Here is a 27245-nt window from a genome sequence, read left to right as displayed (position 1 = left end):
AGAGGGAGAGGAGGGGTGGAGAGCTCAGACATGTGGTCCTCTCACAGGCCCTTGCGCAGTCTCCTGTAACAGTGGGTAAGCTTCAGGGGCCTATCCGTCTCAATAAAGCTCCCCACAGAGACCCTGGAGAATCACATGCTGTATTTGTTAGAAACGCAGATTCCTGGGTGTAGTGGGCTGAATAATGGCCCCCCAAGATATCAGGTCCTAATCCCTGGAACCTGTAAATGTTACTCTATAAGGAAAAGGCATCTTAACAGATGTGATTAAGTTAAAGATCTTGACATGGGGAGATTATCCTGGATTATCTGGGTGGGCCCTAAATCCAATCGCAAGTGTCATTATAGGAGACAGAGGCAGATTTGATACACACAGAAGAGGAGAAGGCAATGTAACCACAGAGGCAAAGAGTGGAGCGATGTGGCCACAGATTAACACTTGCTGGCGGCCACCAGAACTGGAAGAGGCAAGGACTGGATTCTCCCCTAGAGCCTCTGGAGAGAATACAGCTCTGCCAACACCTTGATTTCAATTCAGTGAAAGTGATATCAGATTTTTGGCTTCCAGGACTGTGTGTTGTCTTAAGCCACGAAGTTTGTGGTCATTTGTTACAGCAGCCACAGGAAACTGATACTCGAGGCTTTACCCACCATCTTCTGAAACAGATTCTCCAGACAAGTGCTCAAATTCACGTTGAAATGTGAAACACGTCTCTCTAAGCCAATGGTCTCTAAAGAGGTGTGATCACCCCAGAGGTGGCAGGAGATGAAGCTCAATAATACAAATAGTACAGTATTACGTGTATGTAATTTACAAACAAGCAAATATATTTTAGGATGTATGCTCTAAAATTTTTTACTGATATAGATAAGTCAATGCTGTCCGATCTAACTCTCTACCATGATAGAAATGTTCTATATCTGAGCTAATACAGCAGCCACATGTGGCTATTGGGCACTTGAAATGTGGCTGGTGCCATGGAAGAACCTAATTTTTAATTTTATTTAATTTCAATTAGTTTAAATTTAAAGAGCACAGTGGCTACTGTGTTGGACAACACTGGTAGAGCCCACTTCTGTGAGACGCGTCTTTATGTTCACTGCAATGTAAGTATCATGAGGGCAGAGATTTGGGGATGTTTTGTTCACTGCTGTATTCTCAGTTTCTAGAAGTGCATAGCAGTACTGATAAATATTTGTCAAATTAGTGGATGGATAAACGGATATGTGAATGCCTCTCCCACAGAACAGCAGGAGGAAAGAGTCCTAAGATTGCGTCTTGGCCTAACTTCTCTTTACGGACGAGGAACCTGCGGCTCACAGAGGACAAGCATCTTTCCCAAGGCCACACAGAAGGTGACAGGAACCAGAACCTTGCAGTCCTGACTCCCACCCACTCCCTTCTTCTCTGTTCACACCCACCCCTCCTTGCCGCACTCTGACCTCTTTCTAGAAGCATGTGCCAGGCTAGACAACATAACGCATTGTTAAAGATGGTGACCATCGCTCGCCGCCACCTCTTACCCGCATGTAGAACTCTCTGCCCTCGTTCCCAGACTTGATCTGGAAAATGTAATAAGCCCCAGGGTAGCGAGTCGTTGCTTGCATTTGGAAGATGTCAGCAGGGACGGAGCGTCCTGACACCACATCCATATCCCGGTACAGGATGGTGAAGGGCTGGTCTCTGCAGCCAGGACTCTCAGAGGGACACATACAGCGGCTGTTGGGAAGGGAAATCGTGTGAGAATGCAGTAAATCCTTTCCAGATGCTGGTTGTACCTACTTCCTCACTTAAAACACTGACAAGGAGGCCACCCCATTTTTATCATCCAAATGCTGTAACTACAGACCCTCTCTACTCCTGGCTCTTGTCTAAAAACTCTCTTCTAAAGACTATCCAGTCTTTCTAAAAACTCTCCGGTGAGCTCTCTATCTCCTATTCTGGATAATCAGATATTCTTGCTACTAGAGTATAAATCTTAGATGTCTGGTTTTCAGAACACTGGAACATTCTCTAACACACTTTACATTTACCTTGTATTTAGTCAATGAGATGCACTGCTGGTTGTGTAGCCCCTCACTTCCCCAGCCATACATACTCATTAAGAAATTTTAAAAGTGAGAAATTACATTTGATTGACAGGCCCTGGGTGATCCTTTTACTTTCTCTATTGCACTTAGTCCAGTCTGTGTGGAACATAATCTAATCTTTTCATCCAATAAACAAGAGCTCAGGGGCCAGCCCGGTGGCATAGTGGTTAAGTTCACATGCTCTGCTTCGGCGGCCCGGGGTTCGAAGGTTCGAATCCCAGGTGCAGACCTATGTACTGCTCATCAAGCCATGCTGTGGCGGCGTCCCATATAAAGTAGAGGAAGATGGGCACGGACGTTAGCTCAGGGCCAATCTTCCTCAGCAAAAAGAGGAGGGTTGGCGACAGATGTTAGCTCAGGGCTAATCTTCCTCACCAAAGAAAAAATTAAAAAAATAAAAATAAATAAACAAGAGCTCAGAATTCACTATGTACAAGACACGACGTTAAGACACTTGGGAATTACAATGATAACGTAAGATACTGACCTTGAATAGTTCACCTTCTAATAGGAGATAAAAATCATAGACATAAATAACTCTAATACAAAGCAGCTAATATGAAACACTAGTAATAGCATTGTCATAATTACCTTGTACCATAATTACCATAATGACTCTTATTACCAAAGAATGCCTGTTATAGACACCCCTTGATTTATCCCTAACCAGCCCCCATCTCTCCTCATCACTGAGACTCCCCCTAGGGGTCAGAGTTCACAACAGGATGAGGATGTGTGTTGCTCCTTGGTAGCCAGAACTGGGAGTCAGCCTTGTGGTGTTTCTGTCACTCTCCCTTAACTTCCAATCTATCTTCAAAACCTATCGGTTCTACTTCCAAAGTACAGTCCAAATCCAATCACTTCTCACCATCTCCACTGTCACTGCCGTGTTATTTAGGCCACCATCATGTCTCACCTAGACCTCTGTGATGTCCTCCTAACAAGTCTCCCCTCTCCAATCCATTACACGGCAGCCAGAGTCCCTTTGTCAAACAAAAATCAGAGTATGTCTCTATCATGCTGAAAGATTCTACAGTGGCCACCCACTGCAACTTGAATAAAAACTAAACACCCACGTTAGCCTCTAAGACCCCATGGGGTGTGGCCTCTGTCAGTTTCTCTAACCTCCTCGCAGGTCACTGCCCACTTCACTCACTAGGCGACAGAACTTGGGTTTCTTCTGTTCCCTGAAGACATCAAAGTTACTCCTGCCTTGTAGCCTTTGCACATGCTGTTCCCTCTGCCCGTCCACTCTCTGTTAGGTCAACATCGCCCCACCTTCCCATTCCAGCCCAAATGTCATTTCCTTAGAGGAGCTTTTGGACTCTTTCATTTTGTAAATTTCCATTCTTCCTGTTCACAACACCTATCACAACCTATGACTATGTGTTCATTTATGTGACAATCTGTTTCAAGTCTGTCTCCTCCACTCTCATAAGAGCAAAGCCCACAGCACCTGGCACGGTGTCTGGCACATAATAGGACCTCGACTGACATTTAATAAATGAATGCATAAAAAGAATTTTGAAAGTTTTATTTTTTAAGGCTGCATCAAAATAGCCAAGTCAAAATGTCCCTGGTGCCAAAATGGCCACATGAAAATGTCACGTGTCACACAGAAAAGAACTGTTTCCTAAAAGATGTTTGGAGGAGGGAGTGATGGCTCCCAGCTGATGAGGATCAGAAACAGCTGGGAGAGGTGGCACTGGCACTAGGATCTGAAAGATGGGGCGGATCTGGCTGTGTGACGATGGAAGCAATGCCTTCCATATGGCAGAAAGTGTGTGCACGAAGGCTGGGAGGCTGGAGAGTCAGGGGCCTGGGGGAGGTGAGGGCATTCTGTTGAGGTTGGCAGGAGTAGGGACACCTGAGCAGGCAAAGGTGCTGCAGAGGACAGCTGGAGTCACACTGGATGGGCCTGGAGGCAGGAGTCACCCGGCGTTTTTGGCGGCATGTCAGGGACCTCACAGTAACACCAGCTCAGGGCTGCGAGTCGAATTGGGTCAAGTCCCTGGCCACAGACAAGGGCGGCCTGGAGAAACCCAGAGAGAAGCGGGAATGGAAGCCAGTAAGAGCAGCCCAAAGCTCGGCTCTGCCAGGAGGGCCCTGGAACCGGAAATCAAAGAACCTTGGTCCAAAGGGCTGCTTGGAAGCACAGCTCTTAGCGATAAGCAAAGACATCTCTAAAGGACCTGCCTGTCCCTGCCTTGTCTTCTTTCGCCCATTTTTGGTCAGAGCAGGAAGCACACTGGTAAGCCATGAATTCCTCTTAGATGGCATTCCTAGAGGGCACAATAGATGTGTCCTAGTCAGCCTTTCATCTCCAGCGCCAGCGCTGGGCTTTGCTCAGGGGTAGTAAACGCGTGACTAGAAGAGAGGAGGGCAGAAGATGCACGCCCATATGTGTGCATGCATGTGTAGACTGAGGAGGAACTGAGATGGTTAAATAGAGACTAAAAGAGAAGAAAAAGGAACTCCTAGCATGCCAGGCACAGAAAAACGCTGCCCTAGTGCTTTCACCTTGTGGAGGCTGTCTTCACCTCAGTCCTCTCTCGACTCAAATATTTGCCTTCTGGTAATTTAGTAAAACATCAAACATTATGACATTGGAAACTTGATTAGAGCAAGCTGAGTACCCTGGGGTATTGAGAACTCTAGCGACCTCTCCAACCCCTCGCTATCCACAGCGTGGTCCAGGGAGATTGGCAGCATCCGTTTCATCTGGGAGCTTGTCAGAAAGGCAGGATCTCACACCACCCCAGGCCCACGGACTCAGAATCTTCACTCTAGCAAGATCCCCAGGGGATTCCTATGCCCATGACATTTTAGAAGCTCTAAAAGACCCTGCATATCCAGAACAAAGTCATGAAAGGGAAAAGCAGGTTTGTGAACCCTGCCTCTCCTCTTAGTTAGCTTTCTAGAGAATCTTTCTACAGCTCCGGCATGAGTGGGGTAGTGACAGAGAACAGTGTGTGTGTGTGTGCATGTGTGCATGTGTGTGTGTGCGTGTGGAAGGCAGTATAGGCCAGGTCTCCCGATTCTCTGGCAGGTACACTCTCCTTTACACCACACTGGCAGCCTCCTGAACCAGGCCCCTCACCCGTGTTCCCATTCCCAAGGGGAAGCCAGGACTTACTTATCGCTGATCCGCAGATAGGGCTCCTCGCAGCGGATGGGATCGATGCATTTGAAGCCCCCTTGCAAATTATAGCAAGTCTGCTGCAAGATGCACGTGTGGTTTCTGTGCTCACACTCATTGATGTCTGAAACGCAGGGTAGAGAGGCTGAAGTAGGACAGCGCTTGCAAGGTGCTGGCCCTGGGCCAGGTGTGTGGGGTGGGGATGGGGGCTGCCTGGGTCTTACTATAGAGTTGCACTATCCAATATGGCAGCCACTGGCTACATGTGGCTACTGAACACTTGAAATGTGGCTAGTCTAAATTGAGATGTGCTGTAAGTGGGAAATACACACCAGATTTTGATGACTTAGTACAAAAAAAGAATGTAAAATCTCACCAATAATTTTTATATTGAGTACACGTTGAAATAATATTTTGGATATATTGCCCAGTTGTGTAACGTTAACAGAAGTGGTATTAGCTGATAGTGTTACCGCATAAGAATTTTCCACCAAGTAATGAAACGCCTAGGAGATAAGCATTGTAGAACAGAACACATATTCTTTGCACTTGGGATCACCCTATATTGGATAAAAATGCCTTCATGAACATTTGTGATGTACCAAAGAAAACATCTTCATTCATCTCGCTGCTTTAGTTTTACAGATTAAATATATTCAGGGTCATTGCTACAGTAAATGATATGACAGAAAGCTACCTAGAGTTTAAAAAAAATATTTTGGATGTATTACATTAAATAAAATATACTCTTAAAACTAATTTTACTTGTTTCTTTTTACTCTTTTCATATGACTACTAGCAAATTTTAAATTACATACATGGCTCACATGTGTAGCTCACATTATATTTGTATTGGTCGGCACTACTGTGGAGAGCTCTTGCTTAGTATTGGGGTAACACAGGTTCAAGGATGCTGAAAACGGGTCAGTTGCTCAGCTACCAGCCTCCCCAACTGACCCCAGTGGGCAGAGCACGGGACTGGAAATTACGCCAAGCAGCCAACCTGAACAAGACCCACCCCTTTCACAGCGTGGGGTCCCGACACTGTGAGGGACACAGTCGTCAGATGGGTGAGGTCTCCCCGCCATCCGTTCTCCAGGAAGTCAGCAGAAACAAGCTGACCAGGAGGCCCCCCAGGTGCCATGAGAAAGCCTGGGCCCTGGTCCACCAGCAGGGCCAGGCCACAAGGAGTCCCGGTTGGGTTGGTCCTCAGAGGGGCTGCAGGGATCTGTCTGGGGAGGCAGGACCAGCCCTTAGCGGGTGCCACCCATATCTGCAGAGTTCATTACAAAAGTGAGAGTGGTCATGTCCTTTGTGGGGCCAAAGGATGGATCACAGGGCAGGAAGGCACCAGCCCAGACATCCCGCCCAGAGCCTGCCTGTCTGGGAGCCACCAGCACCCACTCGTGCTCTCACCCCTGCCACCTTCCCAAAAGCCACACAGGACGCCCCAGGTGAAGACACCCTGAGTCCCACCTCACACCTCCCCCAACCAGGCCCCTGGGCAGCCTTACCCTGGCAGCTTCGGTTGTCATCCAGCAGGATGTAGCCAGGAGGGCAGGAGCAGAAGTACGTGCCGGGCTGGTTCACACATTCGTGTTGGCAGAGGAACTCGGAGAAGCTGCACTCGTCCATATCTGGGGGTGACAAGTTACACCTGCTGTTACACCCCAGACTACCTCGGGATTGGAGCTTAGTGGTCATTGACTCCAACTCCCACGGTCTCCTGACACATATGACGGCTCTGCTGCTAAGAAGATGTCAATTCATTTCTCGAACACCTCTGGTGACGGGGAGCTCGCTATCCACTGAGGAAGCCCATCGATATTTGGACAGCTCTAATTGTTAAGGAAATTCCTTTCTACAGGGAGCTAAAATCTGTCTCCAGCGAGCTTCCAATACCCTCTGCCTCTGGCTCAGCTACATTATCTACTCATTACTGACTCATTGTGCCCTGTAGGTGAATCTACCCTCTGCCTGCTGGAGTTTTCTGGGTACAGAGCTCTTGCCCAAGACCCAGAAAATATTCACTGGTCCCGGTCTTCTGAAAAGGCACCTTTACTAATCGCCCCAAAGTTGAGAAACAATATTATTCCCAACACTGCAACTAAAAGGGACCAGAAGGCCAGAAGGATGTCAATTATATTAAAACTTTATTGTGTCCAAAAACCTCCTAGAAAGAGAAAACTCTGGAGTGGCATGGGGGAGCGGGCGTATCGTCCCTCAGTAGCCTGCCTGCTCAGGTGGTCCCTGGGACATGGGAACCTGGAGCTGGGCCACTCTCCAGCTGCAGAGGTGGGGACATGAGGCGCAGCCATGGAACATGTTGGCCGTGGCAGTTGATGCAGAAGTAGGCTTTCCAGAAAAGCCAACTCTTCATCACACACAGAGTTTGGCAACAAAGCCCTCATTTGAGCCTCATTCAATAAGCATGCCAAAGAAAACATGTTTTTCTTTCATTTGTTGTTTCCCAAAAACTGGCTTTCACTAGTTTCCCCATGTGACATGTCCTCGGATTGCTCTCCAGTGCTCTCACAGACTGCTGGTGGCTGGAATCATCCAGAGAGGGTGTCAGCGCAGATGAGGCTGCTTCTCCACCATCTGATAATTCTGGGTGTGACGTGCCTAATGCCTCTCCCATCAGACGAGGAAAAACTCCTTCCCATCTCTCCCAGGGGTCTTCCGGTGATGGGTTCTGAGCCAGCAGAATTGGGATGCTGATTTGAAAAGTAAAGCATGCTCCGTGTGGTAAGATCTACTTCTGTCATGCCGCCCTCCTGCTCTCCCGGGAGCCTTGCAAAGTCCGGGTTTCCGGCCCCAGCCCATCATAACAGAGTCCTCGTTTATTTCTGTTGAGGTTGTAGATTCCGTTTATATCTTTAGCAGAAGCAGTGGTAAAACCTGTCAGTTCTTGAGAGCTCACTATGTACCAAGTGCTGGTTAAATGCTTTACACGCCTCACGGTATGTATTTATTTATTTATTTATTTACTTATTTTTATTTTTCCCCCAAAACCCCAGTAGATAGTTGTATGTCATAGTTGCACATCCTTCTAGTTGCTGTATGTGAGACGCGGCCTCAGCATGGCCGGAGAAGCAGTGCGTCGGTGCACGCCCGGGATCCGAACCCGGGCCGCCAGCAGCGGAGCGCGCGCACTTAACCGCTAAGCCACGGGGCCAGCCCATCCTCATGGTATTTAATCCCCACCTCAGCCCTACGAAGGAGGTGCTAGTACAAGCCACATTTTACAGAGGAAACATTGAGGCTTACAGAGGTTAGGCAACTTGACTAAATTCACAGATAAGTTAACAGTGAAGCTGGGATTTGAACCCAGCAGCCAGCCTCCAGATCCTACACTTGTCAACACAACGCTGTGATGTCTCCCTGAGCAAATCATTCTCAGGACTTAAAATCGGTAGATTTGGGGAGTGCTGAGGTTGGGGGAATCCACTGAGCAGGGCGAGCTCCAGTGCAGATGGAGAGGGTGGCACCCATCTCTACCTCCCGGTGGGCAGGGAGGGCCCCTAACAGACCCACTCAGTTTATCTTAGGGTCACAATCTCCAGACTTTACTAAGGGCTGTGGCTCCATCCTCCACCAAAAAACTGAAATACAAGCCCGGGTTCTGGGAGGAAGCATACGTGAGCCATTTTCACTCATCCATGTGAGAAGCCACCAGGGTTTCCACCATCAGCTCAGGTTGGCAAATGCCAGAGGGACAAGGGGACACAGCTAGGAAAAGTCTGGTGCTGCCTGGAGGGGCCACACCAGCTGTGATAACACAGTGAGGGTAACAGTTCCTGGGAAAATGAGAAGCAAAGGAAGGTGAGTAAGTAGGAAGGGATAGTGACAGTCACACTGCTATCCTGCGCCAGCCCTGAAGCCTGCAGTAGCCAGAGGTCACTCTAAGTCTTAGGAAAGTGGGCATCCTGGTGAACGTGGAGGAGAAGATGGCCATTTTGGGTAAAATGAGTCAACTGAAGATTCTTGGCAAACCACCAAGAATGTAAACTCCTTGAAAAGCAGGAAGTGTCTTACACTTACACTTAGAGAAAGTAAATTAACATGTAGTGACACTGAGGTATATCAACTTGTTTAATCTTTATGACCACCCTATGAGGGTGTTTGCATGTTTTTTAACAAATGAGGAAACTGAGGCTCAGGATGAAACTTGGCCCAAGAAAGCACTAAACGGTAGAGCCAGAATTTGAACTCGGCTCCATCCAGCTGCAGAGTCACTCTACATACTGCCTCTGCAGATGGTCAGTAGACACCGTGGATGTGCACGGAATCCTGGAGAAACAAATATCCCATCTCACAATGCTAAACTTTCTACCTCTTAGTGCCTTGGCCCCGATTCCCTAAGGAGTGCCACGGGGAAGTGAAATCTAGGAAGAAAGTAGTTTTTCATGCCTGAGGGTATTTTATTGCTATTTCTGAGACAGCCTTCTAATCGGTCCAAGGCTCTCCGTAACTGCCTGCTTGCATATCTGGTTCTCCTGGCCCCCAGGGAGAGATGCTCATTTGTTTCGGAGATCTCTGTCCCTAGAACACTCCAGTCCCAAGTGAAGCCATCACACGAGCCTCATTCATGACCTGGGTCAGTTCCTGTTACAATGAAACCCAGGATTAGGAAACTTTCCACTCTGCAGGACAAAAAGACTTTCACGCCCTAGGGGATGGCCCACTTATTTTGAAAAATACAGCGAAGCGTCATTAATTTGGACTGTGTTCATTTATAATTGCTGATGATGCCAAAAGTGGATGGAATGGAGTTGACTTTAACATTTACAAAAAATAGGGAAGGAAAGAAAGAAAAGAAGGAAGTGCGAGAGAAAGAAAGAGCTGTACATGGCTCTGGGCAAGATGCCCCAGGGATTTCCATGAGTAAGGTGCTATCCCCATTCTCAACGAGTTTACAAGAGCTCATGAGTTTCTTATGACAAGGTTTAATAAGAAAATTTTCTTATTATACATACAGTCCACAAGCTAGCATGGGCAGAGAATCATAGCTTCTTAGTCTTGGAAGGAATTTATGAAAGGTCGACTAAGCCATCACATCCATGTTCTCACAACAAATTATTAGAAATGCATTCATGCAACAGGCAATCATTCATTCATTGATTCGAGAACTATTTATTGCGTGCTCATGTGTCAGGCCTGGAGCTAAGCACCAATTATTTCTAGAGATTTTAGGAGTTCACAAAATGTTTGCACTTACATACACGATCTCATTCATTCTCTGTCCCCCCTCCCAACCCTACCCTGTGAGACATGCTATTCTTCCTAGTCACTGCCCTCTATAAGTACTATCTGTGCTATCCCCAGGACTTGAGTCACTGCTGAGTGAGGACAGATAACTCAAAGCAACATGCAAAATTGGGTGACTCCTTTCCTTCTTCGACCCCATCTCAGACCCTCAAAGGTAACTCCACTTGTTTTTGCATCAGGGGTCAAATGACAAGGGAGGGGACTCTACCTTTCAGGAAGTGACTCATCTCTGTTTTGTGTAGTTGTGACTTCATTGCACTGGGATGTGTCCCAGACTGGAGATGTGTCCGGGAAATTCAAGGAAACACCTGTGAAGGAAGCCCTTGCCCTCTGCCCCCCAACCCCGTGTCCCTAGTACAGGTGGAAATCGTCAATGCCAAAGCCCCTTACCACTGCAGTGAACACCGTCCTCCTCGAGTTCATATCCTGGGTCACAGCGGCAGATGAAAGAGCCATAGGTGTTGACGCAGGTTTGCACGCAGGGGTTCTCAGTTGCACACTCGTTCACGTCTATGGAAAGCAAAAGCACATCACTGACCATTCCAACAACAGAACATCTGCACTAACGAGGCAGAAAAATGTACTGGCTACAAAATCTACCACCACTAGGAGACCAGATTCACAGGTACCAAGGATCTCCATCCAGGACCTATCAGATCGAGAGCTCAGACCCCAAAATGTTCACTGAAGGATCAGGGCCTCCATCCATACATCCCTTCTTTGTTCACAAGTTGGGAAGGGCAGAAACAACACGTATACACATCATATGCACGTATACACATGTGCCCATAGACACCTCCCAGTAAATCCCCTCTCTGAGGCTCATGAACAGAAATTTCTAGGCAGCATCTGCTCTTTCCCATCACCTACTGCATTCCATCACCAGTTAGCTCTTCCCTCACCACTGCCTTTGAAGTTTCAGGTAAACAGATAAATAACCATGACAATTCTAATAATAACTCTATTTATTATTGCTATGGACTGAACTGTGTCCCTACCCAAAACTCACATGTCGAAGCCCTAACCCCCCACTGTGACTGTATGCGGAAATGGTGCCTTCAGGAGGATTAAAGTTAAATGAGGTCATGTGGGTGGAGCCCTCATGATGGAATTAGTGTCCTTCTAAGAAGAGACACCAGAGAGCTTGCTCTTGCTCTCTCTGCCATGTGAGGACACAGCGAAAGGGCGGCCACCTACAAGCCAGGAAGAGGGCTCTCACAAGCACCCGACTGTACTGACACCTTGATCTTGGACTTCCAGCCTCCAGGTCTGTGAGAAAATAAATCTCTGTTGTTTAAGCCACCCAGTCGATGGTATTTTGTCATGGCAGCCCGAGCCGACTAAGACAATTATGCATAAATAACGTCACTGATTATTACAAAAGGATCTTTCACTCACTGAATCCTTAAAATAACCCTGCTTCAGGACCATTTCCCCACGTTATGAGTTCAGTAGGTTAAAGAGAGGACCACAAAGGGGCACAAGGCAAACTTTAGGAGTGATGGAATAGTGATTATCTTGACTGTGGTGATGGTTTCATGGGGGTATACACATGTCAAAGTTCATGAAATCAATAGTGCAATTCACTGTACACCAATTATACATCAATAAATATGTTTACATTTGTTTAAGGTTGGGAGATGTGCCCAAGTCCCCAAGCTAACAAGGGCACACTTGGAACTGGAACATGTATCATGGGTCTTTCCACAATACCCAAAAGTCATTCTACACAGCTCATCAGGGTGGGCAGGGGAAGGAGGGCGTCCCTTTCTACACTGGCATTGGCTGACTCGTTTTAAGCACATCCTCTCCTGTGCTCCATATGCCAATGACCAAAGTTCCAGCAGAGAGAATTTCTGTACGCTTCAAAAGTCCAGGTAAACCTCGTAAGACTCTGAATAGAGATTTGAATGTTTTCAGAGCTAAAGCCTCCACAGTGAGCGGCTCGAGAAGCTTCTCTTAAAGAGGAAGGCTAATCCATGCTCACACAACTCCTGCTTCCTGGCATCTTCAGAGCATTCAGAGGGAAAAAAAAGTAGACAGCCACGCAGGTAGGGTCCAGCAGGGTACCAGTCTCCCCTGGTGCCCAAGGGAGCTTGGAGGCTCTCCACCCAGGTGGACAGGAAGATGCCATGGTGCTAGGCCACTGAGTGCAAGTTCAGACAGGACGACATTGGTGAGTACAGGGCTGGCGGTCTTGGCTTCCGACCACACGCTGGCCACATCGAGATGAATGAGCGCGAGTCCTGCCCTCTCAAAGCTCTCTGCTGCTTCTACAGAGCAGCAGGACCTAAAGGAGTCCGGGCCCTGGGCCCTGGCGGCCCTTTCTGCCAGCCCTGGGATCCACACATGCCCAGTGCCCTCTGAATCCTATGGATTTAGACCACTCCCCACCCCGACTTGCTGGACAGGAAGGCTGGACCTTTGGTTCCACTCTCAACTCTGCCGGCTCCTGCTACATGACTTTGGCCAAGTCTCTTAACCATTTTGAGCCTTGATTTCCTCCTCTGTGAGGCAGGGCCACAAACACCTGCCCTGCCTGCCTCATAAGGCTATTGCTGGGGTTCAGTGAGATTAACAGGCATGACAACGCTTTGAAGAGTGGACAGTGCTCCTCCTGCACGAGGTGTTAGGATTACAAAAGCTCGAAGGAGTCTGCACATCCTGGGTCGCCGGCAGGCCCTGCTGATGCAATACCCCAGTGGCCCAGTGCCTGTGTCCAGGCCTGGGAGCTGCTCCTGCTGGTTTATCATGCTGCTGGACCTGGTACTGCCAGGTGTATTATCTGCTCCTTGTCACAGGCCATCCCTGAGGCCCGAAGGACACATGGGCCTTTTGGCTCTGCTGCGCATGGCTGTTCCTCAGGAGGCACTGGGGGCACGGAGCCAGCTCCTGGGGGAAAACCTAGGCTGGCACCTCCAACCCCCAGCCTTGGCATGGAGAAGCCTGCATCTGCCCTGAGCCGCTTATTGCAGCAGCAAGGGAGCCAGGCGCCTGCTCCCTGCTCCAGTGGGAAGAAAGGGTCCGGCTCTCTCAGCTCCCTCACCCTACCAGCCCGCCCTCCACTCTCAGAAGAAAATGACCTCTCCCGGAGAGAGGAACACAGTCGAGACTTCTTGGAACAACTGGCAGAACCAGCTTTGGAAGAGAGAACTACAAAGAATCCAGGATCAAACTCTTTAACGCTCATGCTTTCCTGTTTACCCCAAGGTTTCCATACGATTAAACTAATGGAGACATAATATCCTCCAACTAGCTGGCCAGGAGCCTGCCAGCCAGACCTCCAATGGTGTGACAAGGAAAAGGGCCCTGCAAAACCTGGTGGCAGGCTCCAGACAAAGACCTCATTCTGCGTCTCTGGCGCTGCCTTCACCCTGGACGGAGCAGCTGCCAGGGACTGGAGGCCTGGGCGGGGGTCTGGGGGCGGGGGAGCCGGGGGCCAGGCGGGACGTGCCCTAATTCCTTGGGTCTTAAGTACCCATTCATTTCCTAAGCAGAAGAAACTTTCAGATGGAAACCAAAAAAGGCATGTAGCTTGTTTTTCTTACTTATCAGTATTTGAAATGATCATGTGGAAGTCAGAAAATGCCTTTGTTTCATTCTGTTTTTATGGGGAATGCTGCGTAGTAGGGGAAGTTACCACCACCAGCAGACTCTGCTAAATAACAGGCTCTCCTAGCACAGGTTGGAGGGAAAACTGTAGCGAGAGGCATCAAAATTGCCCGTGAAACCCTGCAGAGAGCGTTATGTGTCTGTTTGAAAATGGATTAACGGTCAGGAGCCCTTTCTGACCACCATGCTTTGGGCCTCAGGAACTGAACTTAGGCCACAGGACATGCGAGAAAATTTCTGATTAGTCAAGAAAGCTGGCAAGGCTACTTCTGGAGAGCAGACAGGCAAGGAGAAGCAAATCCACGAAACCGTAACCTCCCAGCTGATGGATGACTGTGGTTCTAATCTCAGCAAAACCCAGAGCAATTGTGGAGACGTTTTGCATAATCTCAGTTCTGATCTCAGGTTTCTGTAAGCAAAGGGGATGGGCAGGTGATGACCATGAGCAGGAATACACTTGAACAAGAGCGTTTCCCACCAACATAAACTGCTAGACTCTGAAGAAGACAGCATCTAGTATTTCACATCGTGTTCACGTTATCACTCGCGTCACACACCTTGGCAAGACCTTCCATCCTCATTGAGGGTAAAGCCAGGGTTGCATGTACAGGAATAGGATCCAGGAACATTCGCACACAGCTGCTGGCAGTAACCGTAGCGACATTCATCAATGTCTGGAAACAGAAACACAAGCAAGGTAAGACATACCTCCTCAATCACCGATGCCGTCCTCAGCATCATCATTGCCCACCTCTTCTGGAGCAGGATCATAGAGGGAAGCAAAGGGGAACTACGTGAAGACAGTACCTACTAAGTGTCAGGGATGGTGATACCCTCTGGATTCTGAGGCTCAATCTCCCTACAACCCTCCCTGACCCATTCAGTCCCATGAACACCTGAACCTATCCTGAAAGTTGTAGAAGAAATTTCTGCTTAGAGTGGGATGTTGGGCAAGACGGCCTCTAAGATTTTACCTAACATTAAGATTCAACTCTAAGATTCTACATAAATATTTCACTGCCCTGGGAAGGGACAAGTTAGCTTAAACAGTAGGAGGAATCCATAGCATTGCTCCACTAGGCTCCTTGGCAGCTCCATCAACAATGAATACGTCCAGCGGTCAGCAATAAGAGCGAGTGTGGCCAGGACGAGCCAGGTAGCACTACAGTCTGCAGACCTATGAATCCAGTAACACAAGGATGCCGGAGTTCGCCTGGATCTCCTCCTTGCACCAGAGCGAATAAACACACCTCTTCCAAGCCCTGGCTGGCCCTTCCTGAGCCAGCAGCTCTGTGGGTGAATGGATCCTTTTAGCAGAGCCAGGCAATACGACCTTGCTGCTGACATGTACCAGTCAATGGGAGCTGATGTCATTGGGAAGCGCTTCCCAATATCCCAAGTTGACGGGCTGGCGAATTCACTCCTGCGGGATAGGATGTCTTGAATGAAGCCTGCAGGTGGAGACCAAGTCCTCACTTATACAAGCACTTGCTGTGACCAGTTGATCTGACTGTAGCTATAACTGGTCCTTATCTCATCCCCACCTTCCCCTAAACGTTCCCTCCCTCGTACCCCAGTTCTTTTGGAAGGAGGGTCCATTCAGGGCTCTGGAGGCCAGCTCTGCTGTCTCTGTGCCTGGTTTCCACCACCTACCGCCAGAAAGGACCCTACCTCTACCTTCTGCATCGTTCAGCCCTCCTCAGAGCCTGTGCCCTGCCCTTGTGATTCTGCTTTATCTCTGAGTCACAGCTACCTCTAACCTGGCCCACCCCACTGCCCACTGAGAGCTTCCAGACCTGCCCGGAAAGCACACTGACTTGTGCAGTTGCTGGTCCTGACCTCTTCCCAGGGTGCAGTGGGGCACCTCACCAAGGCCAGGGAGGCAGCTGGGGGAGGAGAGGGCATCGTCTGCCCAGGGGTACCTTGGAGGAAAGGCAGCCCCTAGCCCCTTATTTTTCTGCAAAAGCAATGCCTCCAAAGGTGGACAGAGAGGGTGGTGGACAGCTATGGAACTTGCGTTTTGAAAGAGAAAGAAGAGTTTGGCCAGGAGAAGGCATGAATTCAGCCACAATTAGGAAGTCTTCACTTTGAATGTGAAGTGTGAGCAGGCTTGCACATGGCACCACGTTAGGCCTCAGGGAGCATCCTTCCCTCTGTGGAAGAGAACAACCCTCCCAGGTAGAGGAATGTCCCAGTTGCTGGGGCCCCCAGGTGGGGAGGGGTTTCCTGGCTCTATGATCTCTAGAATCCCACCTGTATTTCCGGGTCACCCGTCCTCTCCAGCGCCCCCTTGTGGTGGAAAAAAACTGGACTGAGAAACAGGAAACAGATTTTAGACCGAACTTGCTCTAACTTAGTCCAAAATGTTCCTCCTCTTTGAGTCTCAGTTTCCAACTCTATAAAAGTTGGATGACATAATATATAACATCCCTTCCAACTCTGAAATTCTACATATTAAGTTCCCATACAAATAACTCACACTGATCTGCTTATGCTCAAATCAGTGGCATCAAATTTTCCATAATAGCCAAGGTTGGTTAAAATGCACAGGGACCATCATATTCACAAACGCCCATGTGCAGCCAGCTCTTCGGTGCATTCCTGGAAAGGAGAACTGAGCCAAGTCTAGGCTGGCTTATCAGGCCCCAAGGATGCTTCGGACAGGGCTCTAGGGCAGACCTAAAATCAGTCTCAATCAAGAGATACTTGGAAAGAAGAACATTTTTTTTTGTTTCCATGATGTTGTTTGGATTTGCCTCTCAGCTCCTCCAGGACTGACTTTCAGGCAACAGAACAGTGTCTTAGAGAGTTTAAACTGGCAGGCTTTTTGAGGAAAACGCAGCATAGAAATCACACCCTAGAAATAGAAATTGAAGTGACAGCTAGAGATTGCTACAAATTCATTCACTTGGCTCAACCAAAAACTAGAGGGAAGAACGGAAAATAATCCTGCAGGAAAAATAAACAGAGAGATCATATAGCAGATGCCAACTGCGAGGGACAAAATCCTCAATTGGCAATGACTGACTCCTTAGGAGTAAAAAGACCCCAGCTCGTGGGGTGGGCACGGGGGTGGCTATGGTGAGTACTGGATGATGAGATGATGTTAGATCAGAATCTACTGGTCACATTTGAGACTTGGAACTTTTCTGTGACTGAGCAAAAGCGTTCCCTTCTCTTAGTATGACTTCTAACTAGGACAGAATAACCCTCACCTCTATCACTTCCTGACTTGGACAGAAACTTCCTGAAGACAGGAAGACGGTGTAGGTAAAATAAACCATGAGGCCTTAAAAAATACAATCAGGGGGCAGCCCCATGGCTTAGCGGTTAAGTGCGCGTGCTCCACTACTGGCGGCCTGGGGTTCGGATCCCGGGCGCGCACCTACACGCCGCTTCTCCGGCCATACTGAGGTGGCGTCCCACATAGAGCAACTAGAAGGATGTGCAACTATGACATACAACTATCTACTGGGGCTTTGGGGAGAAAAACGGAAAAAAGGAGGAGGACTGGCAATAGATGTTAGCTCAGGGCTGATCTTCTTCACAAAAAATAAATAAATAAATACATTCAAAAACTCTGATGATGACACGACAGTGATGGTGACAATTGATTTTAAGGGGTGATGCTACATGTAAGTTCAATGGCCTTCTACCTCCCCCACCAAAAGAAAAGCCCACTCCCCTTAGGCCACCCAGCTACGCCCATATTTCAAAATACCCCTGGCAACCACTAACTTCCCAGCGTCTGTGGTAGCCCCAGAGAGTTCTTACCTAAGCACTGGCCTTCCAGAAGCCAGTAGCCATCGGTGCAGGAGCAGGTATACCCTCCTTCGGTGTTGATGCAAATCTGGGTAGGGTTGCACTGGTGGGAGTCCGTTGCACACTCATCCACATCTGTAACACAAATTCCAAAGAATGTCACCTACACCTCTCCAGAGCCCTGGAGCCACCAGAGGTGCCAGCTGTTGCTTGTCTGGCTGGGAGGCAGTTGATAATGTCTCTGGGTTACATCCAAGGAGATGGAAGCACCTCCCTGTCGGGTACCACAAGCAGACATTGATCTTTCATTGCAGGGGGCAGAGCTAGTCTGCTCCCCTGAATCCACAAAGAGAAATGGCCAAAAGAGAACACCCAACCTTAGGCACTCTTCTGCCATCATATGCCGTCCTTCTCTGAATGCAGGTCACCTTGATAATAACCATTAGTTGATGTAGAAAGGTATTTTGTATTAGGCTTATTCATTCAGGTGTTAAACAGGGGTCTGTTGTGTACCTACCGTGTGCGCACAGAGCTATGATAAACGCCTCTGAGAACATAACAGAAGGAAAAGAAATGTCCCTGCCAACAGAAGCTTGCAGTCGAGTCACTTGATTGCATCCATGCATAAAAATCTTTCAGCCTGGGGCTCCTGCCTCTTCACGAAGCTTCACGGAGCCCTCCAGCCTTCCCTCCACTCCAGAACTCCAGGGGCTGATCACTTGCTGCCCTCTGCTCACATTGGGTTTCTCTACGTTGCCACATACCCATCACCGTTTGTCTGGTGGTGTATAGGTACTTGTGTCCAATTTAGTCACTTCTCCTTAACTGAGAGCTTCAGAGCATAGAGACCAAGCTGTATTCATAGTCATATTTCTCAAGACATCTGGTGTACACAGTCAGCGCTCAAAACAGTTTATTTTAACTGAAATGAATCCCTCTTCCTTTCTCCCCACTGCACTTTAGGGAGAGCGCTGGGAATCCTATAACGGGACCTCCTGACAGCCCACTCTCACTTTGACCTGGAGGAGGAGACTTTCCCTCAACATTCATCCATGAATTCACTCCATCAGCATTCACTGAGCGCCCTGGATCTGCCTGGCCCGACTCCAACGCCTTTCCCCCTGGTCAGTGCTGCCCTCACCTGTCTGCACCTTAGGAGGGCACCTTCCTTTGCCCCCCTTCTTACTGCAGACAGGATTTGCTCATCTACACCTCCTCCCCGCCTCTCCCGAATGGACCATCACGCACGCAGAAAAAGTATTAAAAGCCACAATTCCCTGAGCCTGCGTAGCGTGCCCGACACCTCACATACGTTACCACACTTGTTCTCACAATCACCCTGTGCGGTGGGCTCATGAGCCCCACTTCACAGACAGGAAAACTGTGCTGAAGGAGCTAATACGCACCAAGCCAGGAGCGGAGCCCAGGCCTCCCTGCCTGGCTGACTCCAAGCTCCCTCTGTGCGGGAATGACGGAGGTCCCATCGCCTGGGACCAGGCAGGGTCAGGAGGGAGACGGCAGACCGGGAGAGGAGAGAGGGCTGGGCTTTTGCCACCTTTTCCTGCCCCTCCTGGAAAACTGTCTGCCTCTTGACATTGCAGATGGCAGACTGTGGGGAGGGTGACGGGGGGGCCCCTAGGGCCCCCAAGTGTAAGCTCCTTGAGGACAGGGCCTTGTGTAGTCCAGGGCTTTGCCCGCTGTATGCTCAGGAAGCCAGCACAACTGATTCAGCAAAACATTTGGCCAGGTAAGCAATGGTCTCTTGGGTTCAAGTGACATCACCACAATGCACCACCCACCTGCGACAAGGCAACACCAATGACACTGATCAATTCCCACTCTTCCCCCACCCTCCCAAACAACCAGGTGTCTGGGCATCACGTGGACCAGCCTTCAGTCCTCTACACGTGGACAGCCTCCAAGAACCAGGTTCCAAGCTGGCGGCAGCCTCCGCCCAACCCTGACGCGTTGACGATGTGCAGCCTCGGTGGCAACAACCCAGCCCTGCTCTCAGCTGCAAGAGCTGCTGCCTCTGCCCTTGGCCTCCCTTCCACCCTGGCTCTGCCCACCCAGCAAAGCCTCCCAGGGGAACCTGGAATAATGCTTGGCAGGCAGCCGCTCCTGCTCAAATCCACATCGAAGCCTATGATAATAAATAATGCCACTATCGGCCAGCGCATATTTACATCTTTCCAGCGGGGAGTGATGGATGGCAATTGTACGCTGGGAAGAACATTGCCCTAGGAATTTGTGCTCTGTGAGGGAGACCCTAGGGGGATTAGAACTGTTAGAGAGACAGCAAGTTCCCGACGCTCTGTGTTTGTGTCACTTAACGGAGCATACGACGTGCCCGCAAAGCCCTACAGAGAGAAACCAGTCACTGGCCAGTGGACCAGACTGGGCCCCGAAGGGCGTGTGGGCTAAACATGGGCACGCATGTGTGTGCACGCACTCGCACACAGGCACATGCAAAATATTCAGACCCGGAAACAAAATCTATAAAGTTCATTTATTTAAAAACTCCACCACTTTTACTAAGTTAAAGAATTAACTCAGTTACATTACATTTCTGTTGATGTGTTCAAAACACTAAATTTTTAACTTTCCCTAACTCATTGAATGGACTGTCAATACAAATATATTTTGAGAACTCAATAAGTCCCCGGAGTTTGTTGGGGGGTGTGTCCCATCTTTATATCTTCAAAACATACCTGGTATAATGCTGTGTCCATAGTAAATATTCAATACTCTTTGGTGAATGAATGAATGAACACACGAACTATAAACATTCATGTCTTCAAGCCCTCAGAGAAGTTTTTCCCAGCCAATTTTCTGACAAGACCATTTTGGTATGTGGACTTTAAAAACAACCACTCCTACCCAAAACCACTGTCGGCTTACACACCTGGTGGGGCTGAAACTGGAAATGTTCACACTCTGGGTTCCACACGGGGCTGAGAGACTCATCGCACATTCCAGCTCACAGCTGAATTGCTTACATTAAATACATTTGACTTAAATAACAGAAGGAAAAATACATCAAACCACTCCAAGGACATTCTTTGGCAAAGCGTCCTCCTCTGCATCAGTGGAAAAATACAAGTTACAGCAACCTGAGTAAGTGTCATTATTCTCGTACGCAAACCGTGCCTGTTATTTCCTTTCCTTTTCTGTGTGATATTTAGGAAGAGTCTCCTAAGAGAAAGGAATGCTGGGTTCATTCAATCATTTATTCACTCATTCATTCATTATATTCTGCTGTGGCTTGGTGTCCTCCCAGAACTTCAGGCCACTTGGAAGAGCTGGCGTCGAGCGTAGTCCCTCCAGCTGTATTGTTCCCAGAAGCAGACTTGACCAAGAATCCTTTTGCCCGCTCCCTGCCTCCCTCTTGGGGGCTGTAGCCCTGGGCAGCTGCCTGGGCACTGGGAGGATTCCACCGCAGCAGCCATGGCTTGTCTCTCCCCAGGTGGGGCCACGTCCATCTGCTGTCCAGGCAACCAGCGCCCTGGCAACCAGAGGCAAGAGCTTGCTGACTTCTCCAGAACCTGGCAGCAGATCAAAGCCCAGCATTGTGCCTGCCCAGGAAGAAATCATCCTCTGCGTTGAGCGGCACAGCTCTGCTGACCCATGCGGCTTTGTCTGAGCTGTCACCCCTTCCTTCAGACGTCCCTTCAATTAAAACATTCTCAATCTGAAACAACTGCTCACCTAGGAAAGTCATCAAAACCAGCCAGCCTCATCTCCTTGACGCCCTCCCGGGAGGCTGCAGGCAGAAGTGGGCTCCCAGGCCTCAGGACAGCAGTCCACACATTAGGGATTCTCATTTAGGATTTCATACCGCTAGCTATGTCTCATGTCCCCAGCTAGACAGAAAGCTTCAGGCGGACAGGTGCGCCAGGCCAATGTGAATACACAATGTCCTTCAAGTCCAGCCAAGATCTCAGAGGCACCAGATGGAGGCACTGGCCTCAAGACATCAGCATACACTACCCAACAACCCAGGATAACAAAACAGATCTTCCAGGCTGACACAAGGGACAGTACGGGGAGGGGCCACAGGCAATAAAGCTGCTGGAAGTTTTAGCCCTTGGAGCAGGAGTCTGTGATGGGAGCAAGTGGTGAGAGGCACGCCCTCTCTTTTGTCAGGGGGAGTGCTCGCAGGACTTGAGGAGTACGTGCTGTAGGTTTATGCCTATGATGTGTCCTACCCTGGAAATAGGCTGGTTCTCAGAAAAGAGCACACAACCCAGTTTTCTGTCCCATGTCAAACTAATGGTTCCAAGTACGATCTTAGTGTAATTCACAGATTATTATCTAAAAATCTCTATAGATAGCCATAACAGGCTTAATGGAGTGCCATAAATATGCATAAATATGTTTGAATATAAACAATATGCATATGTAGGCCAGCTATTTATTATATTTGAATGTACATATTATATACATACATGCGTCTACATTTCAGCATTTATTCCTAAAAGCTAAGGGAAAAATACTTAAACTGTTTTCATAAGACAAATTCTAATTGAAATAAAATGTCCTTTAAAAACCATAAAACAAAACAAAAACGAATGGTTCCCTATGCCCATAGGGAGAACATTTTCTAGGCCATTCTCCCAGCACCAAAGCTTAAAAGGGAAAAAGCCCAAAGGGCTGAGACTTCCCCCAGAAAGGACTAGTGGATTAAAAAATAAGAATGTCAGGGGCAGGCAGAGCTGGGTGTGAATCCAGGCTCCTGCACTTAATAACTGAGTATTACCAAGCAAGTTCATTAACCTCTCAGATCCTCAGGTGTTCTGCAAAATAGAGCTATGGCAGCCTGCCTCATAGGTTGCCATCAGAGTTCATAAGTTAATGTTGCCACGAGAGTGCACAGGTCCCATCACCACTGCCTGGCACATAGTAGATGCCTAGGAAATTTTAGCTCCCTTCTCCAATGAGGTGCTCTTTCTAACAGCTGTGAAGGACAGGGGGAAGCTTGGCTTCTCGCTCCTGCCGGCTCTGTTCTGGAATTCACCAAAGATGCCAAGATGATAGCACTGGGGATAGTGGGCTGTCAGGCATGGTTAGTTCTATGGTTCAACCATAGCCAGAGCTGGAGACTTCTCCTCTAGAGCCCCAGACACATGGCATGAGATTGGGACAAGAGGTGAGAAAAGGCAGGGTCCATTCCTTCATGGGGTCTCAGTTTCCACTTCTGCACTTTGGCATTATGCGTCCACCTATGATTCTATCATTGTGGACATCAGAAAACCTAACGGTATGTGTGTCTTACTGAATTCTACAGCCAAATACCATCACCCTTTGCACAATCTCTGATGCCTCCCTCCTCCCATGTCTTCTCTTCTCCAACACCATGAATAAGCTGACTTTGTGAGCCTGTGTCCACAAATTCCACTGAATATCTCTGTGCTTGTATAAGAATGGCCATCAGCCAAAGGGAAACATTCTCACTGGGCGACACTGGGATAAACTGTCCCAAGTACTTGGAAGACTACACCTTTGCAAAGCCCTCCACTAGGCCTTTTTTGGATACGGCAAAATCATTTCCTTGGTAGTAAATTTTTACCCAGTGAAACAACTTGTTTTCCCAGACCATTTTTGTTCCTCCTTGCTCAAGCTAATGGGGCTTGATAAGAAAGAAGAAAATAACAATGACACATTCCTATGCCTCCAGTTGAAGCCAGTTTCAGGCCTGCTGCTGGGCTGGGTCAGGGCCATTTTTCAGTGAGACAAGCCCAGCCAAGGCTGGGAGCTACACAGAACCTACTTCCCAACACCTGCTTAATTAAAGATCTCAGCGTTTGAGAACTCGCTTGTTGAATTCCCAGGACATCTGCACTCCATGTGTCTTCTGGGTCCCGGGAAATCATTGGAAACCAGATCTTTTTGTGTTTACAGCACTTTTCCCAATGCTTGACATTAAGCCTAGAATACAAAGCTTGTTCACGTTGTGCCTCTAATTAGGCAACAAATATGCGGTCCATTTTCCAAACAACAAAAAGTCCTTTCCTCTTGGATGAAACCAGTTGGAATGCAGGTTCCAACCTCTCCATGGATTCTGTTTTTCTATCCATACAGTGAGGGCTTGGAGGAGAGTTGAAAGGCCTCTTCTAGCTATGACCTTCTACAGAAACAAACTATGCAACTAATGGGGATCACATTGTTTGGTTCTTAGGTAATTATTTTCATCCAGAGTGCCTGGTAAACATCAGCTGATTTTAGTTGCTTTCAAACGGGACAGTGAATTGGCCAAGCCCATTTGACTTTTGCCAGTGTATGAACCGTCACTGCAGTTGTGGGGGGTGGCAAGGTGAGGATGACACTTATGTTCCTTCTTGAGCATCGTGCATCAAATTGTCCTGAGAGTAAGGGGACAAGGTTGCCTATTGCCAGTCTAGATACGGTATTTTCTTTTACAGGGCATGTTCCTTTTGCCATTATTATAAACCAAACAAACGTGGAGCTCAAACTAGATTTCCACTTATTAAAATTCTTGCCATTTGTCCATCAACAGAGAAGGATTCCTGAACCTACACAAGCCAGTGGTTCCCAAACGTACCTACCCGAGAGAATCGCCTCACTATCAGAAGTCTGGGGTTGAGGCCTGGAAAGCTATTTAAAGTTACCTAAATGATTCCAATGCAAAAAACCATATCTGGAACTTGCTGTGCCAGACGAATACGTCTCAAACTTTAATGTGCATGTGCATCAGTGGGGATCTTGTTAAAATGCAGCCTCTGGGGCCAGCCCGGTGGCGCAAGCGGTTGAGTGCGCGCTCCGCTGCGGCGGCCCGGGGTTCGCTGGTTCGGATCCTGGGCGCGCACCGACGCACTGCTTGGCAACCCATGCTGTGGCGGCGTCCCATATAAAGTGGAGGAAGATGGGCACAGATGTTGGCCCAGGGCCGTCTTCCTCAGCAAAAAAAGAGGAGGATTGGCGGATGTTAGCACAGGGCTGATCTCCTCACAAAAAAAAAAAAAAAAAAAAAAAAATGCAGCCTCTAATTTGGTAGATTCTGCATTTCTAACAAGCTCCCAGGTGTTGCCAATGCTGCTGGCCAAGGGACGACACTTGGCGTAGCAAGGTGCTAGATTATGGTGAGTGATGTTTGATTTTGCATCCACGCAACCTGCTCAGAGTTTAAGCTGTTCAAGAGGGTCAGGGTGAGAATTTAATGTTCAAAAATCAAGCTGGTAATTCCTCACCAGATTCTTCTCTAAGATCAAACCTGCTGGTTAGAATAGTATTGTGATTTTTAGAGTCTTATTAAAGTTCTCAGCACAGTCTAAACCAAACAAGGCTTTTCTGGTGTGCAGACACGGCCATTATTGAATTCCAACCTGCAGTGGGTGGGTGTCTACTGTTGCAGTGCCCTGGGCTAGAGCATTGCGTGCCTGTAAAAGTTCTCCCTCCCTTTAGTTTGTTAGTGGTGTTTTGATTTTCTATGAGTAAACTCAGTTCTCTGAGTCTTAACTTAGTTCTTGGAAATACTGCCCCCAAAGTGATGATAAAAAGTGCAATTCCAATCTAAAAGATTCCAATCAGGAGAGGGCAATTTCTTTCCTCTTATACAGACCATCCCTTTTTCACGAACACAGTCTATAAATACTGCAGCTCTTGAATCCCGTCATCTCCACCGTATCTCCCCACAGGCTTCTCCTCCTAGTTCCTTCTGAGCCCGTTCCTCCCTCACATCCTGACTTCCACGCATCCTCAGTGTCATGGTCTATGATCTCCTAGTCCCCAAACCCCACACCCTTCTCTCCCGATGCTGTCTCAGTTAATGATGTCACCACTTTCCAGCATGCTGGGCTAGAAACCTCAGCCATCCCTAAGTCCTCCCCCAGACTCCCTACTCTCACACAATTCTCCTTCTGAAGATCTTGTAAATTCCCCTCTTTGTTTACATCCCTCACTCCCAAAGACTCCAGGGCCTGACTGTCTTGTCTCTAAATGACCGTAATAACTTCGTTACTAGTCTGCAGGCCCCCACTCTCCTCCTGAAAGCAAGCTAAACCCAACCTCCAGAACCATCCAACTCATGAAAATGATCGTGTGGCTCCACTACTCGAAACTTTATATCCTTCCTTAGAAACCTCATAGCTTTATTTTACACCTCGGCAACACAGCGCATCAAGCCTGCTTCTATACTCAAACATGTGCTACACACATCTGGTTTTATAGCACTTCACAGTGTAGTACAGGGTTAGCTGTGTATGGCTCCACCTCCTCTCCCTCCCTACACCATGACTTCTTGAAAGCAGGAAATGGGCCTTTTCACATCTGTATCCCAAGCACCTAACACAGCACCTGGCATGATAGAGAGAAAGGAAGTGAATTATCCCGGAAATGAAGACACTTTGTTCTTGAACTTTTCTGAAGGCGAGAGGGGAAAGTCAGCTAAGCCACAGGACATCCGAGGGAACCAGTTCAGTCATGCACCTCTTTAGTGGCCCGTATCTCATCTCTGTGGGATGAAGCGTATCTGGCAGATAGCTCCAGCCCCAGCGGAGCCCAGGTCACAGCTGGCAGCGCCCAGGGCCTTATCCTCACCCCAGTCTTTGCCCAGGGCTGATGTGAGTGTTTCCTCAACCTCCAGAGGCCTTGACACATCATCCACTTGGCCTGATGGAGTAAGCTGCATTTCCTCTTTCTTCCTAGAGAGCCAAGCGACCCAGACGAGGAAGAAGTTTATTGTCAACAACCACAGGAAGGAGGAACATCAGAGGAGGAAAAGGTACACCTTTCTGGCCTGAAAATGGGCACCAACAGGACCTCTTAGGGCACAACCAGGAAACCCAGTCCATTTTTCAGGCTCAGGACAAAAGCCTCAGCCTGGTGCCGGATGTGAGAGTCCCCAGGTGTGCAAATTCACCCCAATCAGCCCAAGGTCAGCCACAAACATGCCCTGCCAGGTCTCTCTCAGAGCACGATGATGAAATCTCCATGTGTTCCCTTTCCCACACCTTGAGTCAGAAACCCTGCTACCACTATTGACTCCATCACTAACTCACCAGGGTGACCTGTGCATGTCATTGACCTTCTGCATTTGCTTCCTTATCCCTGAAATGGGGTCACCATCATCTGCCCTCAAAGGGCCTGCAGACTAGTGGGGAAGACAGACAATGGACACAAACGAGTTGGAGAGGGAGCACTGCGGAGGGCTCTGAGGACGCAAAACTGGGAGTGTCCGAATCTGGGAGGTGAGGGCAGGTCCTGGCACTGGGCAACGATGTAGGGGAATGGTTCCTTCATACACCCATTCCTGGAACCCTAGGTCAAGGGAGGGAGGTGACAGATGGCTCTTTCAACATAACAAGTGACAAGCAATAGTCCAGCAGGCAATTAAGACTATAGATATTTCACCC

General features: G+C 48.5%; 1 protein-coding gene across 1 annotated transcript in view; it reads right to left on the bottom strand.

Annotated features, from left to right (window-relative positions):
• FBLN5 (fibulin 5) overlaps nucleotides 1-27245 on the bottom strand; it is a 76835-nt gene that overhangs the window by 7265 nt on the left and 42325 nt on the right. Inside the window, exons 5-10 of the mRNA XM_087447754.1 lie at nucleotides 17887-18009; nucleotides 14670-14786; nucleotides 10891-11010; nucleotides 6744-6866; nucleotides 5227-5353; nucleotides 1524-1719 (exon numbers count right to left, since the gene is read on the bottom strand). Coding sequence (XP_087303880.1) covers nucleotides 1524-1719; nucleotides 5227-5353; nucleotides 6744-6866; nucleotides 10891-11010; nucleotides 14670-14786; nucleotides 17887-18009 — 806 coding nt within the window. The remainder of the gene's footprint in view (nucleotides 1-1523; nucleotides 1720-5226; nucleotides 5354-6743; nucleotides 6867-10890; nucleotides 11011-14669; nucleotides 14787-17886; nucleotides 18010-27245) is intronic.

The sequence above is a fragment of the Ceratotherium simum genome, chromosome 24 (assembly GCF_057802395.1).
Source record: "Ceratotherium simum simum isolate JZ-2026a chromosome 24, ASM5780239v1, whole genome shotgun sequence".
Taxonomy (NCBI): Eukaryota; Metazoa; Chordata; class Mammalia; order Perissodactyla; family Rhinocerotidae; genus Ceratotherium; species Ceratotherium simum.
Note: the sequence above shows the minus strand (reverse complement) of the source record. Positions and strands in the feature narration are given on the sequence as shown.